The sequence below is a fragment of the Prinia subflava genome, chromosome 2 (genome assembly GCF_021018805.1).
Source record: "Prinia subflava isolate CZ2003 ecotype Zambia chromosome 2, Cam_Psub_1.2, whole genome shotgun sequence".
NCBI lineage: Eukaryota > Metazoa > Chordata > Aves > Passeriformes > Cisticolidae > Prinia > Prinia subflava.
This window is the reverse complement of record NC_086248.1, coordinates 111,985,114-112,005,090: the sequence shown is the minus strand read 5'-3', so window position 1 is coordinate 112,005,090 and position 19,977 is coordinate 111,985,114. Positions and strand designations below refer to the sequence as shown.

The following is a 19,977-nucleotide window of genomic DNA, read 5'->3' as shown; positions in this document are numbered from 1 at the left end:
TCCTCTGAGTTTTAGGATACACAGCCTATTTTGCAGCTCTGAAAATTCATCCAAGCTTGAGTTTGGCTGTGAGCTGCCTGCTGGTATTGATCTCTTCTTCACCGAGAACTTAAAAACAAGTCCATTTACTTAAAAACAAGACCAGTTGTTGTCATCTGACAGAGACAATTGATTTGTGTGAGAGGCAATTGATTTGTGGGCTTCTTCCCTGCTTCTTTAAAATCCTTTTTTTATTTTAAAGGAAAACAAATTTATGGGTGCTGTCATTAATGGAAGGTGAATACATCTAGAATTCATGTAAAGCTCACTTTGAAGGATAAAAAGCAACTGTCACGTGAACATTCATGCAAACATTAAAGCATCATCAATATGAACATTCATAGGTAGCATCATCTCATCTCAAACCTTTTTTAGGGTCTTTTTTCTTTCATGAAGGAACTATAATGATATTTTTGGAAACTAGATTATAGACGAGAAATGTTGAACAAGATAAAATCCACATACAACCTGGCTCTCTGTAAAGCTTATGCAACAGGTTTGCAGCCTTACACAAACTGTTCCCATGCTGAATGTGGTACAGCTTTGTGTAACAGGAGCCTTATGTCATCTCTGCAATTTTTAAAGCAGAGCTGGGTAATCCATGAACAGAACAGTAAGGGCATTAGAGACTAAATGGGAGACTAATGACTACTGATGGATTACTGAATTTCGGGTTCTGAAGCTCTCGGCATGGTCTCTTGCCCTGTGAACTGGCATCTCTTTCAAATAACCAACCCAGCTCAGCATTAAAGGAAAAGCTTTGCAAGAACTTCCTTGCTGCAACGGGATTCACATTATTGAATTGGGGATGTTTGCTTTCTTGTGCAGGCCACACAGACACTGCAGAACAGAAAATTCTGGTACTAAACCCGGTCCTTGATTAGATATTTAGAATGTATGGTTGTCTTACTGTTCTCCTCCTATGAGTGGGGTGCTTTGTACAGCCTTCCTGACTTTGCTTTTCCTTCAGGCACATATCAGGGTAATTGAAACAACTTGTTGGGTTGAGGAAGAGGAAGCTTCCAAGAAGCAGGTGAGAAGGATCTCAGGCAGAGTAATTCATTGCCGTGGCTCTCCTTATGCAGTCAGAGGTGGCAGCTTTCTGGTGGCCCTTTCGCAGGAAGGGCCATCCAGAAGGAGCCCTCTGCTCCCCAGCCAGACATGGTGTTTTAATTACCACAGGGAGCCAGACTCCTGAAAGGTTGGGTTGTGTTTCAGGCTTTTTCTGATAGCAAACCTTCAAAATCCTGCTAAGATACTGAAGCCTATTTCTGAGACAGATTTTGTTTAAAGGCTGCTTCAAATTTTACTTTCCCATCCTAAGCTGTGTTGTGCTTCACAGGAAGTAAGTCTCAGTGCTCAGTTATGTGCCTTCTCGTATCTGATTCTTTGCTAAAAGGAAAGGGAAGAAAATACGTGCTAATTCTGATTTCTTCAGCCAGAAGCCTTTGCTGTGTGTTGGGCGATTCTGTCTGTTGTAAAGGTTTTGAAGGGGTTTCTTCTCCCTAGGCAAGAAACATTTCTGTATTCACTTTAAAGAGTGCTGGCCTGTTGTGTCATCTATGAAAGCATCTGTACTGATGGCAAGTTGTCTTCTCCCCAAAATGAAACTGTACCTCCTTCATTTGCTGAGAGCTGATACACTTGGCAACTCCAAGGATGGACCATTCCTCCATTCTTCAACTTCTACACCGTATTTTCCCCCAGCAACCTTTCTCCTACTATTGTTTTCTTTCTGCTGCATCTGTTCCTCTTTCCCACTGCATGCAAAAGCACATTCATCATTAACATTTGTACATGTGGCTGAAAAATGGCCTTTTTAAAGCTGCTTTTAGCTGAGCTGTAAATACTGAGCAGCACATCCACCAGTACCTGTGGGACACCAGCTGTTAAATACTGCTGCTGTGAAATGCCCCAGGTTTGCATCTGGGGGGTAGTAGTGTGTTGCTGCACACTTTGGGATGCTCAACCAATGGATAAGAGGCCCAAAAAATGAACAGCAGAATTAGGGAGAGAAGGGACATGACTCAAAATGAGTGTAGCACATGCTGGCATTAAGCCCCCTTCTGTTAAATACAGCCTTGGGACAGTGCCTGTAGCATGGGATCTTCTTTTTGGAGTTGTGAAGCCTGAAATATTTTGCTGCAAGTGCTGCACACTTTGGTTTGACACTTTGGTGACATGCTTTGGCTGTGTCACACATGAGTGGCTCCAAAGCAAAAATACGAGTTTGTTGTTTGGAGGGTTTGTTTGGAGTTTTTTTAAGGGAGGAAAACAACCCAACAACTCTGTTTTGCCCTTCATAGCTGAAAACTAAGAGGACAGTGATTAGAGCTTTTACCTAAGACAAAAAATTAGGAAAGCTGCTTTTCTGGCCATTTTATCTAATAGCAATAAATCTCATTGAGCTGAGTGCATCTGTCCATATGGATGTGGCTATTCTGAGACTAAAGAACTTTACACAGTGCTCCTGGTGCTTCAGACCTAGGTGGCAGGCTCTTTTTGCTCCTGCAGTAGTTATGTTCTGGTGGGTGAATCTGTAGACATCAAATAAAATCTCAAATGCCAGCCCCTCATTATAGTTAGATAAATGGGTCTTAGCTGGGGGAAAGTATGGTGATTCATTTTTTAATAAAAAGAAAATGGCTTCAAATGTTCTGTTTGTGGTGATACAGTCTCTATTCAATGTGTTGTCTTTTGAAAGTCTAATCCCAATTCTAACCACTGTGGGTTTTGTTATTTGAACTTATTTCAGCATGAGTATCCCTCTCAGGCTATTATTTTTACATGCTTAAGACTCTTGTTTAAAATTAAGAAGTAGGTAGCTTGGAGTTTAATGCAGCCAGGTCAGTAAATAAGAATAAGTTTTCAGCATTGCTATCCCTCCATCTTCCCCATCCAGAGCTCCTGAAGGGAATCTCTGTTTTTATTGTCCCTTACAGATGAGTTAATCTCAAGTTATTATACCCATTTTAAAGGGGTGAGGGGATGGTGCATCTGTCTTCATCCTGCTCATGAACGATCCAAAGAACAGTATCCAATTCCTGGAAGCTCTAGAGCTTCGTTTTTCATTTTGGCTAATTGTTTTCTTGAAATAATGAGCAGTAGTGACTTCACAAAGCGCAGTCTCCTGGCACCGAGATCATTAATGACTCACTGCATCTTTAGTTAAAAATATGCTTTTCCACACTTGGAAAAAAGTCCTGGTAGTTTTGCTCACAAAGGAAGTGTAATGTGTGGTGGGAGTGAGTGGAGATGTATTTCCTTGTCATTTTCTATTCATGACCATTTTGAGGCACGGAATCCAAGGCAACCAAAAACTAGCAAGAAAAGGGGGGTTGCATTAGAGGGCTGGTCCAGATAAAAAATATTGTCTGAGGTAGGTTTTTTTGACATGACCCTCTTGCCTCCTCCTCAACTCCTCTACAGAGATGCAGTACAAGGACCACTTCATGTTTTTGAAGCTCATCTGCAGCGGGAGCATAAAATTAGTCTCCTGTTCTGGAATACTTTGGCTTTCTTGGTGATTTTATGATGGAAATTTCATCAGACACGTTCTTGAAGAGCAGCAGAATAAACACATAAAGCCACGCTGAAGGACAGTGGAGGGGAGGGCAGTACATTATGCACCTGGGATAACCTCAGGAGAGGTTTCCAGCAAGGGAAATCCCTCATGACTCATCTCCAGTGGTTCACAGGCAGCTCCATTCCCATCCCTACTTGTTTTTTCTTGTGAGGACAAGTGATGCAGGGCCCCTCACTGAACTGCAGGTGCATCTCTGAAGTTGCTGCTGAGGACTGACCACTGACTCTTTCCAGCCTGAGCTCTATGACTGCTCTCCCCTTGGATCAGCTCTTGGGAATATTGTGTGATAGGAAAAACACAGGTTAAAAACCAAAAATCCAAACCTGATGTTGTCAGTCCCTATATTATTGCTTAAAATTCAGCCTGAAAATTGTACTAATCCCTTTGCAGCAGCACAAGATTCCAAGAGTGGATTCAGTGTTCCTTCTGGAAAGCACCTCTGGGATTTTTTTTTCAACCAGGAGGCGTTGTTCTGGTTTTATAGCACACCAAAGATGTATTTGATTTCTTTGTGCAACTGCCTGGATTTCTTAAAAGGTACAGTGGAAGTTACTGGTTTGAAAGTTACTCTTTTTTGTTGCTTTTTTTGGTGCAGGGGGTGCTCGTGGTGCCTCCCCTGCCCTGCTGCCACGCAACCACAAAAATCCCAAACCACAACCGAGCACTGCCACAGCACTGGTTTGAAATGAGAAGCTGAGGTCTGTAATGTCAATTTAAGGTGTTCTATCAGCATTTAATTACTGTCCTCTAAGTGGCTGCATACAGAAGTAGCACAAACCCATTAAATGGTAATGCTGAGTTCTCTTCAAGAACTTTTTTTTTGGGGATCCAGTCAAAGGAGGTCAGAAATGCCAGATTCTCTCCCTGGTTATTTCAGGAACTCCACAGTATCAATACCTTTTTCATAACTCAGGCTGATATTTTAGAAATATCTTTACATGTCTGCAACTTGTTTCCAGAAATGTTAATTGGGCTTGTGGGATGAAAGGCCATTCCAAATGTAAAACTGCTTCCCAGCACTCTTTATCTCAGGATAATCCTTTTTTTCCAAGGAAATTAAGGCACATTTTATAACATCGAGCACTATAATATATATAGTAATATATATATTATATATATACATTTTATAACATCTAAGCCTACAGCAGAACAGAGCGAATGCAAAGAACCCAGCATGCCACCGTTTTTCCTAGAACTTTTTAGCTGTTTATCAAACTTTCTTTTCAGTTTTTCTGAGTGGATTTGGCCCTTCTGAAAATGAAAACTCCACTGTTGGCTTTGCCTCAGGCACGGAGCAGGCAGGTCCTGTGGGTGTTGTGCCTGCACAAGGTCCTGGGCTCTGCTCTCCCTGCAGATGCCTTGGCAGGCTCTGGGAAATTAAACCCAACAGTTCTAGACAACAGCTCACATGACTTGAGTCCAGCTTTGCTAATTAATGTATGATTTTAAATAAAGGATACTCCAGAAAGGAGATGAAATGATGCTTTGGAGGAGCAGTCACTAGGGTTTTGTAAACCACGCCGAGCTCCGTGTGTGTTGTAAAGGCTTGAGCAGGAAGGGAAAACCAGGGGTGCAAGCGTTGGCTGGTCAGTGAAAATCCCTGCTCAGCATTCAGCAGGGGGGCAGATAAAAGCAAGCTTTAAGAATGGGAGGAAATAAACCTGAAAATTGAGTTATTTATTGTTGTTCCAATATATGTGCTAACTCCTGTCTCCTTAAAGAAAGATGTAGTAGACATGGAAAGATGTAATAGGCATTAGCAGGGTTAGGGGAGACATGAAAATCCTGGAGGCAGGAAGGGAAGGCAGACAGACATTCCCTGTTCTCACTGGCATTTTTGCCTTTGTATCCAGGCCCCTTTTTTCCTACTAGCCCTCAATATAATCCAGATCTTTCCATGCAGTTTCCACTACCTCCCAGCCCTTCCACAGGTAAGGGCTTAGCCTCCCAGGAGGCAGAGCATTTGAAAAGCAAGATATTCAAACCCAAACCAGGTATTTTTATCACAATGCTGCACAGTTTGTCCTGCCTTTGTTAGCACCTTTTGGTCAAGAGGGCAGCAGAAAGAACAGCCATGGGTACAAACCCCTAGACTTGCCAGGATTAAAAATCCTGTGCAGTGTTTTGATGCTTGAAAAGAGAAGAAGCACGTGCATTTTAGGGACACAGGTCCACTCACAGATTTTACTGTAGTTCCACTTCAGGGCAGCTGTCTAAAACCAGGCAACAGCATTTGGCATTGCACATCATCCTCCCCTTCCCTGCCTCTTTAAGGAGGGGTGGCTTTGAGTTGCATAATGCTGTTCTCCATCTCATCTCATCTCATCTCTGTGCCTGAAATCACAGCAGCATTCAGGTTTCTTTTATCTGAGAGTGCTGCGTGACTTCTGCCACTGCAGAGCTGCAGTGAGAGGGCAGGGAGTGATGTCCCTGTGCCCTCATGGCCACGGTGTGCCAGGCCAGGAGGAGGTCCACGAGGCAAAGCCCTTGGTGTTTAGCTTGGTCTCCCATGAGGACACCTTTAGCCTGATCCCAGCAATGGGGAGGAGGTGAAATACATTTTATTTCTCACAGTCCTACAGTGAGGGCAGTGACCTTACATCTGCCAAGGGGAGCCAGTCACAAATGTGACATTTTCCTGATGCAGGAGAAATGGGCTGCAGCATTGCAGATTTACCCTGGTGAGACACGTGCCCAGTCTGCTAAAACCGTGTCCAAACTGGGGGTGCAGGCCGAAAAAGACAGGTTGCTGTTGTGGAGAATAAAAAAGAAAAAGAGACTTCTCATCTGCTTCAAAGGCACAGAAAGCTAAATGAGCAATTTACATCATCTCCATTTTCCTTGGGAAAAGTGGTTAAGGTCTTTTATATTTCATTGCCTTCTTCTCCCCTTGTTCACGATGAGAAAAAGAGACAACTAATTAAATATCTGATGTGGAAGAGCTGAAGCCTTTCTTTGTGCAGAGGTATCTGATTCTCATGTGTTTATTTTCCTATTCAGTTTCCATATGCTGAGTGGATTGCTTATTAATTGTTAAATGACTGCTCTGCAATTCAGTTATGGAAATGATTTCTACTTCAGTACCACTTGCCCTTGAATTGAGAATGGGAGGTCAACCAAAATTAGATAACTTCTCTTCAAACCTTTTGTCTTTCTGGAGAAGAATACAGTTCAACATGGTGCCTGTCAAGAGGACTATGAAGCTCCAACCTTAAAACAATCCTTGTGGCCAAGCTGGTTTGGGAATCATATTGAGAACTGTTCTTATCTGTCCTGATGAGACCTTTAAACAGGTTAATCCAGGTGTGCTGTTGACTGTAGTGCAGAGCCGGTATTTTATTGCCCACATTCATTTGTAGAATCAATTGTGAAATCACAGATTGAATAAAACAAAGTTGTAATTTGAACTGAGGCGAGGAGAGCTGTGTGGGCAGAGCAGGCAGTCCCTTGGCTTCAGTGGGATTCTGCTCAGGCAGAAATGTCCTCCCACGCTCGTCTCCTCAGAGCTGCACCTCCAGCTTCAGCTTTCACTGTCAGCTTTTCACCTCACACGAGAAAAGAGGCTGAAAAAAAGAAAAAGCAGTTAGGTATTATGCAGCAAATATTACCAAGGACATATTCTGTGATTAAAAAAAAAAAAAAAGCAAATCTGGAGCTTTTCCTTTATTTCCAGAAGAGAGCTGTGTTCCTCTGGTGTCTCCCTGCGGGTACATAATGCTGATATTTCTGTGCATTTGATCCGAAGGTCGCTGAGGTCAGTGCAGAGATTCTCAGTCTCTTCAGTGGACTTTGCACCACACTGAGCAGGAGCTGCTGATTTTGCTGATAAATCTGAGTGTGATGCTTGTCCTGAGGCTGGAACAGCAAGAGCAGCAGTGTTGGAGGGGCTGTAAACCAGGCTGGACTCTTAACACGTGGCTGCCCCCTTTTCTGTGGGAGGTTTCTCATGGTGAATTGAAAGACAGCAGTTGGCATTCTAAAAGTAACATGGAAAAAATACCAAAAAATTATTTAGACCAGGTGTTTTTTTCCCCCAATTTGGCTTTTTTCCCCCTCATAAGTTCACACACTCAAATTGCAGAAAAGAAACAAATGTAGTTATTTTGGTCCCACTGAGGAGATGTGTTTGCAGTGGCCACACAACTCTGAGCAGATTCTTCTGTCCTGAAAAGTTGTATTTTCAGATCATCGTAAAGGTTATGGATAAATGCCATACAAGCAGCAAAAATAAAAATCCTGTTTGTTCTGACTTCTTTGTCTTGTTAAATATTTTAAGAAGGAAAGCCCAGCTGAATGCATGCTGGACTGCAGGCATATTTTCTAGCCTTTGGTACTTTGTTTATGCATTTTTAGGTGAGCCGTTCTACCCAAATGCCTGTGACTTTTCACCATCCATTTAAAGGTGGATTTGCTCGTAATTCCAGATGTGTGGGACCAGTGTGCCAGGGATGGAGGGTTAGTGTTTTGGGAGGAGATGGGGATGCTGCTGGTGGTCTGTTGTGCCAGCCTTGTGCTCTCCCTTCTCTGATGGTAAAACGCCCTGGAGCAAATGGATGCCTGGCATTGCAGCTTGCTGTGAACATGCCAGGAGAGAAGGGCTCAGCCAGCTGCCCTTCAAAGATTATTTCTGAAAAATGCCATTTTGTGAGCACAAAACTTATTTGCTGTAGCTGGGTCATGCTGATCTCAGAACTTAGGTGAAGAATAAAGGGACTTTTTGAGATGAGCCTTTTTTGGGGCATTACCTGTTGCCATTAAGAGACATAAATCGGCAGAGGATTTGCATGGCCTTAACTCATTACTTGCAAAACTTGCAGCAAAGAAATGAAACTCCTTTGTACTTTTGGTTCAGCTCTGGGTGTTGAAATGTTTCAGGACCTGCTTACCCCTCATGTGCTCTTGTTTCAGGCAGTCCAGGTGCCTTCCAGGCCACATGTCAAGTGTGCGGTGTTCAGAAAGGAGCAGAAAAGAGGGTTTTACACATGTCTTACTCCAAAATGCTGTCTCAGAGCAATTCTAATCTTTGTTCTGTTCTCTCAGAAAACCAGACTGATGGCCTTGACTGATTGGAGTGGAAAAGCCAAGATCCTCTGGCTTTTGCCATCTGCAGGAGCCAGCATGGTCTGCTGTCATGGAAAATAAACTGGCTTAGGGTTACACAACCGTAGAATGGTTTGGGTTGGTAGAGGATATTCATTTCTACTCAGCTTTTATATTTGGTGTAATACTTTCAGGCAGGACATTAATGGATTCCTGAGTCATTTATGCAACACATAAACATGAAAGAGCTGTGGGGGAACGAGAGCAATGTGTTTTGGGGCTGCTAACTGAATTATTCAGCCTGCAAGCCAGTAGTACTCTCAGTCAGAATATGCCAGAATCCCAAGCCTCCTAAAGATCAGGAATTCTCTGCTCAGGTTTTTAGTGCATTCTTTGACTGTGGGATTATTTCTAAATGCAGATTACTTTAACTGTTTTGATTGGTTTGGTATGAAAGTAATTCCTACCCCCAGAGTTCATTCCTGTTGTCCTGGTGTTGTGTATTGCCGTAGCAGAGAGGAATGTGGTTGACATTGAGTCAATTAAATAAAAAGTTACATTAAAAGCACAGAAATTTCCTTGTGTCCTTAGGAGTTAACCAAGTGCATGGTCTTGGTGATACCCTGTTACAAAAACCAGCCTCAGTGGCAGGGAAGGTTTGATGCTCTGATAGGGTACTTCCTGAAACATTTAAGAAAATTATAAATAAGAACATAAAGTCATTGAAGCCTTAATGTGAGAAAGTGTGGGAGGGTTATGATTTTAATTTTTTTTTGTCGTGCTGAATGATTCCCCTGTTAGGTAATAGGTAGATTAAAATGTAAGGAAAATTAATTCCAGATCTAAAGAATGTTGTCACTAGAAAAGCTGGATTTAGTGAAAAGCAGAAGATGTATCAGTAAGGACTTTTTTTCTTAGACTGATTTCACACTACAGTAAAGTGTTACAAGATTGAGAAAATAAAGGCTAGCCCAGGTATTGGGAGATGAAACACATCTAGGGAAAGCTGTAGATTGATATTTCAGCTCCTTGAGCAGCCTTAAAAACACCAACCAAACAAAACACGGCATTAAGAAAACAAGGACAGCTGTCAAACAAAGCAGAAAAATGCAGATCTTAAGTGAGGAAGGGCATTTACCCTCTAAGATCCCCTGCAGAGGACTTTGAGAGGAGAGCACCTCACCTTGCAGTGGTTCCACTGAGAGCCTCTGTTAGTGAAGAGCTGACACAGCAGGCAGGGCTTGAATAAGTGATGATGGAGCTTTCTCATTGCTGGTACCCTTGTGAGAGAGCCTGATGTCCTGCCAGAAATGAAGTTTTTAAATAGTTTTTATATAATTTTGTATGTGATATGTATAATTAACTAAATATATATATTCTTATATAGTTATATATAATTTTTATTTTAAATTTAGTTTTTTAATACATGTTTTGTTTCAAATCTTACAGTGATACAAAGGTAATTTAATTTTTTTTATGCTGGCTTTATGTGTTTCCGTGTACAGTTTGGTGAACCTTGCAGGTATCACTGTCTTTTTTTTTCCTTTTAAAACCTCTTCATGCATTTCTTAGTTAATGATTTTAGCTCTGTTTACACCTTTGTTTAAATAGCATCTGGCTCAAGACCCAACCAGAGTTGCATTCCAGGGTCCCTAAGACAGTGTCATTAGCCTAAGCAGGTTAATTGATTTATTTGGCATGCCATTACACCTATTTACCTCAAGCCAGTCAAGCAGCAGAGGAAAAACGCTCCTGTTAAAGATTAAACATTCCACACTAACTGTTTTAGGGTTTGAAAGAGCTGGAGCTCAGCTGTGCTTTCAAAGATGCTGGAATTCCAATGGAAACAGTCCTGATGTGCTTTCTCTGACAAAGCAGTGTCTGTAGGGGCAGAGAAGGGGTCAAAGGAGGAGGTGCATTATTTTTATTTTGCATTATTTTTTTAGAAACAGGTCAGATGCAGGGAGGTTTCACTGTTCATTCCTGCACCAGGAGTTAGATCACAACACTTTCTGTTTCCTTGTCTCAATCCCATTCATATCTCAGGAAGGCAGAAATTCTGGCAGTGCCTTTGGCTGGGATTACCCAGCCCTGTATTTAGTGGCCTTTACCTATGACCAGCTTACATGGTCAGTGTTTCCCATGCCAGGCTGGATCCTTCCCCAGTCTGCTTTGTCCATATCCAAGATCAAGACTGTGAAGGGAAACAATACTTTGAAGGTTTCTCCTTAAATTTTTTTTTTTTTTTTTTTTTTTTTTTTTTTTTTTTTTTTTTTAATCTAAGAAGTGCTGTAATGGAGGAGAGGGGGTGTTTGAGGAAAAAAACAAACCTTGGATATAACCTCAAGGTTACTGCAAGGTCAGAAAGGTGCCCCTTGGTGCCCACATGAAAAAGAATTGCCTGAAAAATTTAGGCTACTCGGAACACCTGAAGGTAGAGTTTTTGTCCACCAGCTCAATTCCAAGATGATTTAGCTTTAACTAAGCATCTTCCAGGGTGGAGATGCAGCATTATATAGTCAAACATCCACCCCTCTTCAGTGAGGGAGAGCCATAAAGATTTTGTGGGGTAGCCTGAGTCTCAGGTAGCTGAAGGTGTTGTGGAAGGGTGTTGGAGGAACCAGGTGAGCAGGCTTCGCAAACAGTGACCGATCAGGCAAGGCCACACAAAAAGTCACAGGCATAACCTTGCAAAGGGTCATCCATAAATGAGAATGAAATCTGCATTTTGTCAGCATAAACAGGTCCTTTTTTTCTGCATTGCGTTGGTACCAGCAGAACTGTGGCTTTTATAACTTTTCCTTTCTGACCACAGCGAGCTGCCTCAGCACTGGAATGTTTGCCTCCGGGTCTGGGCTGAGGGACATCCACAGTGGATGAGCAGTGTCCTCACAGCATCTGGGAGCTGTGGTTAGCACTGAGTGCCCTTTCACTGGTGAACAGAAATCAGGGATTGATGCTTTAAGTTTCAGATTTCATGTTCTTCAGGTTCTGTGCTGCCCAGGGGTGCAGCTCTGAGCTCGCACTCAGGGTCACTCAGCTCTTCACAGAGCAGGGACACAAAACAAATCCTTCTCCTGCTGAAGAGCAAGGGCAACTTTCAGCCCCAAAAGCACAAACAAGGGTGGGCTGGAGGGAGGAACAAGAAGGATGGGACCTCACAACCCAAAGCTGTAACTGGACAATTAAACCCCAATATGCAAATGGACAAAAACTTATAAAAGTGTAAGACCTTGCAACCGGTCCGCCATTTTGCGACCGGTCCGCCATTTTGTGCCCATTTTGGGTCCACCTTGGGTGTAGCCCTGGTCAGGCCCTGTCCTGCCCAAGGTGTATCCTGGAGCCCTTTCAATAAATCCCTGCTTTATTCTCCAGCTCTGCCCAGTCTCTGTTCCAGGACAGCCTTCCCAAGGCATCAGCATCACTAATCCCAAACCTGTGCTGGACATCCACCCCTTGTTCATTGCCAGCCTCAGCGGTTGCACCCTGTGGTGGAAGGTTTTTGAGGGGAGCAGTTGATAAGTGTCTTGGAAAGACAGGCATCTGCCAGGGAAAAGCTGGAGCTTCCCTTGGAATGGAGAATGTAAACCCCCTCCTTCCAAATTATTATGATTTTGTCACTAAGGGGCTTTCAGGCAAAGATATGGGAATAGGAATAACAGTTCTTTACTAGGAATATTTAAAAAAATTTAAAATGTAGTAGTACAAAAAAGCAAATGAACAAAAAAGGAAAACACTCCAGAGTCAGAACATAACTTGACACCCTGTTGGTCAGGGTGTTGGGAACAGTCCAGTGAAGTCCTCCTGGAGGGACAGATGTGGCTCTGTTGGAGCAGAGATGATCCTGTAGCAGGGTCCAGTGGTGTGAGATGGGTCCAGCCTTCCCCTGGGAATGCAGTGCACACAGGCTGTGCTGGGCTCTGAATGCCAGGGTTTATCCAGGTGGGAATGCAGAGCACACAGGCTGTGCTGGGCTCTGAATGCCAGGGTTTATCCAGGTGGGAATGCAGTGCACACAGGCTGTGCTGGGCTCTGAATCCCAGGGTTTATCCAGGTGGGAATGCAGTGCACACAGGCTGTGCTGGGCTCTGAATCCCAGGGTTTATCCAGGTGGGAATGCAGAGCACACAGGCTGTGCTGGGCTCTGAATCCCAGGGTTTATCCAGGTGGGAATGCAGAGCACACAGGCTGTGCTGGGCTCTGAATCCCAGAGTTTATCCAGATGGGAATGCTGGGCTCCTTCCCTGGGTGCAGCATCTCCCCTGGATGATGGAATTGTATCAGCCCTGCAGTGAGCCTGGATGGCCCATGGACAGCAGAGATCCCCTGCAGGGAGGATGGGTCCTGGAAGGGATAAAGAACCCTGCCCCAGCTGGGTTTAACAGCTGCCCAGTACAGAAGGCACCCACCCCCTCTCCCCTGGAGTTCTGAGATAAAGGAAAACACCTCTTCAACCTGTTTCAACAGAGGGGAGTGGAATACATCTTGCATTGAACCCAAGGCAGTAAGAAACCCCTGGAGCCATGAGTGTGTGCAGGGGCAGCACACAGGGCAGGGCACTCGGGGTGGGATGTGGAGAATGCGTTAGGTCAAAAACTAGAAACAGTGCGAGTCAGTGTTAATCTTTTTTAAAAATAAGAAGAGAGAAGTTGGAAGGTTTACAGAAACCAAGGAAAGTTAGTATCACCAGTCTGAAAACAGCAGAGCCATGTAGGGAGAGGCTTTCATAAAAGTATTGTCCATTTTTCTTGTTAATTATTAAGAATAATGTTTTTCTTGTTAGCTCTTTCATTTGAAATTTATAAAAGCTACAGAGTATGCTACATTCTAATTAGTTATGCTGATTAAATTATGGTTTGGCTTTGTGTTTCTTCAGCAATTCCTGAAAAGAAAGGTGCACCTCCAAAAGGCACAGGGAGCAGCAGGTTAAAGCTGCATCCATAAATGCTCATTTTTCATGTAGGATCTAAAATGTGAGACTGTTTTCAGGAGGCTGATAATGTAAAAGGAATGACTTTACATTTGTTGTGCAGTATCAGGGACCTATTTTTATCCTCTGGAATTGTTCCATTTTCTGCAATCCTTAATCTGCTTAATCTGTGATATTACAGGCTTGATGTTACATTAAAAGTATTAAAAAATCTGCAATCAAGTTAACTTTTTTTTAAGGGGATGTAATAATAATTTGCTTAAGAGGTTCCTGGTTCATGTAATACCAAAATGATGGAGAATTAAAAGGCACTTGCAGATACAAATATTTGTGCTTTATTTTATACAGTATTATGAAAATGAATTGCACTTTACATTAGAGTTTTTGAAGGGCATGATTGTGGATATGTAGCAAAAATAGCTCTGAATTGAATTAAGAATAATGAACTTAGTGTTGTCAGAAATGTGGAGGTATGAAATCAATGGATTGCAATCCATTGCATTTTTGTGGAATTATCTAGATTTTGCTGTCACTATCAAATGCCCCAGTATATCTTGGGGAATATTAATGAATATAAAAGTAACTCCAGAAGTTTGCAGTGGGGTCACGATTGATGCAATGCGATGGAAGAATCGATGCAGCATCTCACGCCTTCGTCATTCTGCATTGGTTTGTGGCAACTTTTTGTGGGTTTATTTTCTTTCTGCCATTTATCAGATGTTCCTAAGACGAGAATCTAAATGGCAAAAATAAATTGCTCTCATAAACATCTGACATGAAATATTTCCACGCAGTGGGACTACCCAGCTTGATGTTCTATTACTGTGATTTTTGAAGAAGGAAATATAAGCTAAAATCCAATGTTTGTCCTCTTTCTGGATCATTCATACAAGATGGATGTTGTGTGTTGTGACATTCCTGCAGCAGGTGTTTGCATGGAAGAGGGGATGGGGGAGAGCTCTGCACATGTGCCAGGACAGGTCCCTCTGAGCCAGGCAGCCCTGGGGAGTCACCCCAGAGAAAGGTTTGGGAGCAAATTCACAGTGCAGGAGTGAATTCATCAGGGTTTGTTTTCTGCCATTGGGCAGCACAAGTTCCCACAGTAATGAGTAAGGATATTCTGCAGTGAAGGAAGGCTTCTGTGATAGAGCTTGGCAGCATCGTTGCAAAAATGACTTCTGGATGTGCCTTTTCCAAGGAGAATGTGTCCTTGCACTGTTAAAAAGTGTCTAATTTCCATTTTGAATTTCTGGTTATGTTGAGATTTTGGGGGGTGGGGCATGTTGTGTTTAATTTCTTTTCTCTTGCCTTTTTTTGGTATTGGGGAGGGCATTTGGATTTTTTTTTTCCTATTCCCTCCCCCCCCCCTTTTTTTTTTTTTTCTATTTCTTAATCAAGGTCTGCATTTCTGTACCATGCAAGCCTGTGAGCAGGTAGTGGCTGAGGCAAAAGCTGCTCTGGTGCTGAGCCATGAGGATGGAGGCTCATGGTTCACCATTACTGACCAGTAATCCTCATGGACTCGCTGGAATGAGTCCAGAGGAGAGTGATGAAGATGCTGAGAGATGATGAGATGGAGAGTGGTGAAGGGCTGGAGCACCTCAGCCAGGCTGAGCCAGCTTGGGTTGTTCAGCATGGAGAAGACTCAGGAAAGATTCTTCCAGTCTCAGTTCCCTTAGAGCCCCTGCCAGTACCTAAAGGGGGCTCCAAGACAGCTGGAGAGGGACTTTGGGCACAGTCATGGAGTTACAGGACAGGGGAATGGTTTTAAACTAAAAGAGAGTTTGTTTAGAATAAATATTGGGAAGAAATTCTTGACTGTGACGGGGGTGAGGCACAGTTTGCCCAGAGAAGTTGTGGATGCCCCATCCCTGGAAATTTTCAAATCTGGGTTGGATGGGGCTTGGAGCAAGCTGGTCCAGGGGAAGGTGTCCCTGTCTAGGGATGAGCTTTAAGGTCCCTTCCAACCCAACCCATCCTGTGATTCTGTGGTTGATTTTCCTGCTGAAATACAATTACACTTGTGACTTGGGATAATACTTACAGGGTAGTCCCTGCAGATGTTTTATTAGAATGGTATTTACTTGGAATTAGAAAATTTGGAGGAAGTGGGAGAGTTGACACTACCAGATAAACCAGAATTTGGCAACAGCAGGTTGTACCTAAGCCCATGCATGCATTTTCTTTTATTCCAAAGAAGCAATCTCTTAATACTTGTTTGCAAAATTGGGCAAAAAAATAAATCGGCAGTGCATTTATTCTGAAATGAGTATTTTGTCTTTTGTGTTTAATTAATGCCTTGGAACCAAAATGACATTTTTTTTCAGCCCGTGGGTGTTGCTGGGGGAGCTGATGTGCTGTGAATTCCCGGGCACGTTTGCTGTGTGCTGGCTCGGCGATGTCTTGGGGACCAGCTCCTTGTTTTATTTATCCCCCCACCGGCTTTTGTGTTTGCAGTCTTATTTTCTGCTAATGGGACCGGTCAGATACTCATCTGTGGTACCACATCTCTGGTCAGCACTTCTGAACTCTCCTACTTTTGTTAATAGATTTTATTGGAATTCTGACTTCTTTTTTGTCTCTGTTGACCAAAAAAAAAAAAAAGCGGAGGCTGAAAATTAATGTGGGTTCTTAATCACAATGAAAGGTACCAGGCTGTTTTGAAAACAAGTTTTGGAGACATTACAGAATGGGTTTTTTCACATCTGCAAGGGGGAGCGAAAAATTTAAAACACCCTACTCTAAGGCAAACCCTAAAACAATAGAAGAGAATAAAATCTGTTCCAGTGCTGCAGGAAGCAGCTGCGGGGGTGCACAAGTCCAGAAACACTTGGCTGGTGGTGTTTGCACACACAGGCATCCCGAGCTGATGCTTTTGCACTGTCTGAAGAGCGCTTTCCTGGTAATTCAAGCTGGGATAATTCCTTGACAAAGAAGCACTAATGATCTTACAAGCACCGCGTCGAGTTGAGACGGCTTCTGAGAGTGGGTCTGGCGCCTGGGCTGGTGGCTTTGAAATGCTGAATGTTGTTGTAGGAGGCCTCCAATCAAGGGGAAATGAATAGGAATAAAACGAGATGCGAATTCGGAGGGGTTTCTTTCTGTTGTTCCAACGTAGTGGCTAAAACAGAAAATATGACTTGTATCAAAGTTGCTAGAAAGCATTTTAAGTAGCTGGCCAAACTGATGCAGTAGAGAACAATTGTATTTTTTAATATTTTTTTTTTAGTTTTCAATTTGCGAGGGTTGGTTTTCTAAAAATACATGGGGTTTTTAAGTATAGTTACTGAGACAGAAAAAGTCGTGCTTCTCTTAGTCTCTCATATAAATATTTTTGCAGCACTCTGTTGTTGCAGCTCCTAGAAATCCTGCTTCAAGGCTGGGGGCAGTTTGTGTTTCTTGGATGTTTTGTTTTGCAGCTCCTTTTTATAGTCCAGGCTCGGGAGTGAAAGGGGAGGAGGGGTGGGAAAGTGTGTAGGGACAAAACCAAGGCTGCAGGAAATGGGTGTTGTGGGAGCTCAGGACTTCTGAGCGGCAGAACGAGTGTAATTTCAGCAGAAGTCATTTACTGTTTACATTATATTACATTTATAGATTTTAAGACTACTGTTTATGCGTTCATGCATTTCTTGATTGGTTCCTCTGCTTTGTTTATGAGCTCAGCCTGTGTCTTTTAGGGAATTTGATTGGTTACAGTCTTGAGCTTTTATGGCCTCCTTTATCTCATTTTTGTTGTCTTGGTATTTAGTTTCTCAGGCTCTTCTTATTTTTAGTTTGTGTTTCTGTAACTTTGATACATTTTAAAAGTGCTGCTAATAATAACAATACCTACAGGTGGTAGTTTGCCTGGAACACTTTGTATTCTGTGTTATTCAGATACATTGCTGCAGGGCGTCCATTCCCACATTTTCCTGAGGGCATCGAGCCCTTCCATGCCTGAAGCTGAATCCCAGATTCCAGCCCAGACCGAGTGCTGGGCTTCAGGACTTCCAGTCTGTGGCCGATTTTGCTTTTGCTTTACTCCAAGGGGGCTGAATTATTTTTTAGCAGTAGCAAGGGTCAGAAGGGATGCCCTGCTTCCTGCTGAGGATGAGCAGGGATACCACATTTGTGCTGCTCCTGGAGGATACCTTAGGAAAGGAATAAGGGTTTCTGTATTTCACAGCTCCATCCTATTTTTGTTCAATTTTTCATGGGAAGATAAAGTAACAAAGCATTAAATAAAACGGGAGCTCAGTTCTGAGCAGCCTGATTTACAGGGGTCAGGTTTTAGGTTGGTCCACATGAGAGTGGATAAACAGGCACCGTCCAGTCCACATGGGAGAGTTTTAGCTGCTTTATAGCTAAAAGAATGTTTCCTGAGAGCACTTGTATGAAGTGGCAGTGTCTTTGTGTAATCAAAGAGTTTTGTGTAATCAAAGAGTTTTGTTTTGATCAACTTACATTCCTTTTGACTGACAAAACCTGAAGAGGGGAACAAAAAAAAAAGTCCTTCTGCATTAGGCTCAGGCAAAAACATCTTCTCCAGAAGTAGGCACCTCCATCTCCTCCTGTCCACTCACATTCCCCGTGTGATTTAGCCATGAAATCAGCTTTAGCAGACCTCAGAGGGTGCACGGGCAGCGCTGGCCTGATTAAATCTGTGGATGGGCTCACATGGCTCAGGGGGCAGAGCTGTGGCTGCAGAGCCTGAGATGTCACCAGGAGCCTGGCCCTGGAGGTCATCCCGTGGAGGAGCAGGTCCCTGCACAGCGTGGCACTGCCACTCCTTCCCCAAAGGTCAGGACAGACACCAGCCCGTGGCTGGAACACACGTGGGGCGGTGGGGGTCAGGTTACAGAGAGCTCTTGTCAGATCCTGTCTGTGAAACCAGACTGGAAATGTGTTACAGGGACTGGGGTTGTTTTGGAGTGGTGAGAAAAGCTGCTCCTCCTGCAGTAGCTGTTGGTGGAAGCCTGCTCTGGACTTTTCTAGTCAGGTGTGGAGAAACCGAGGATGCTCAAACTGGGGAGATTCAGCAGGAGCTGAAGAGGCATTGGCTTTGCAGCCCCAGTTTGCAGCAGCTGCTCAGGGTAGGGTGGTGCTGCTGTCCAGGTCTGCTGTATCCATGGAGAGTGGTTAACTCAGCACGGCTCTGTGCTCTGTCTGTGCCTGCTGCTCCTCAAAGCCTCAGGGGTTAACTCATGGATTGTTTGAGATCTGATTTTCCCAGTGCTTCCTGATCAAGGAATGCTGTGAGACATACTCCAGGATTTCTTATGCAGTCTCCTGCAAACACGTCTGCCTCAGGCAGATCCCACCTGGGTTTTTATCACTGATACAAATTAGCGCTCCTAATCAGACAGGAAAATGCAAGAAAATCAATTGCCAAATGAAGCTAAGCTGTCAAATTCCTCACCAGACGTTTCTTTCTGCACAGGGATCAAACCTAATTGTTTTCCTCAAATATTGTTCTCTCTTCTTTTGTAGGAATCGGAGTTTCTCTGCCTGGAGTTCGATGAGGCCAGGGTGAGCCAGATGCTGAAGAAACTGTCAGAAATAGAGGAAAGTATGACTTCGTTGACTCAGACTACTTAACCAAATAAAGAGATTGCAACTTACAAAGAAATGACCCTTGATACCTTTTCATAATTCCTATTTCAGCACATAAAATAGGTGGTGCTGGTTAAATCCAGATTATAACCCCAAGAACGGGCTAAGCCACGCTGTGAAGCTTTCTCATCCCCTCCTCCCGACCTGTTTTCCAGAGCAGCAGCAACACTGTTTCCACAAAGCTTTGCATAATCAGGCCTTGGAGTGTAGCACAGCTTTTCTCTTTTTCCCCCCCAGTCATTTTTGGAGTCTCCCAGATGCTGTGGATGCTGGGTTGGATGAGCAGCAAAGGTAAATTGGCCAGTTGTGGCAGAGGATAAATGAGCAGAAGAAACAGATTAGGGGGAACTCATGTTCATGCTTCCAAACCATGGACTTTATAGGACAAATCCACCTCTGTGAGCTCTGGCTGCTTCTCCATGTCCTCAGATGGAACCTGTCATTGTTGAGGTGGCCATGGCACACAGAGGGATGCAGTGAAAGTTCAGAAGAATTCTCTTTATTATGGCAGCATGCTTTTATACAGTTTTAACTTTTATACAGTTTTAACTTTTATACAGTTTTACAAACCCTGAGGGTAACTTCTAATTGGTTAATAGCTTTCTTGTTAATTGGTTAGTAAAAGACATTTTACTTGTCTATGCAATCTATCTATCCTTGGATTGTTTACATATTTTCTTTACAGATTCTCATGGGACAAATCCCTTGTTATTACAGGTGCATTTTTCACCCTCAGAATAGATTGTTGTGTTAAAGGAACTTCTCAAAACAGCTTCATATGGGAACTCAC

The 19,977-nt window shown here is 43.2% G+C and overlaps 1 protein-coding gene across 1 annotated transcript in view; it reads left to right on the top strand.

Annotated features, from left to right (window-relative positions):
- Positions 1-19,203, top strand: part of COMMD1 (copper metabolism domain containing 1) — a 63,569-nt gene extending 44,366 nt beyond the window's left edge. Inside the window, exon 3 of the mRNA XM_063391634.1 lies at positions 19,065-19,203. Coding sequence (XP_063247704.1) covers positions 19,065-19,172 — 108 coding nt within the window. The 3' untranslated portion in view covers positions 19,173-19,203. The remainder of the gene's footprint in view (positions 1-19,064) is intronic.
- The last annotated feature ends 774 nt before the right edge of the window (positions 19,204-19,977 follow it).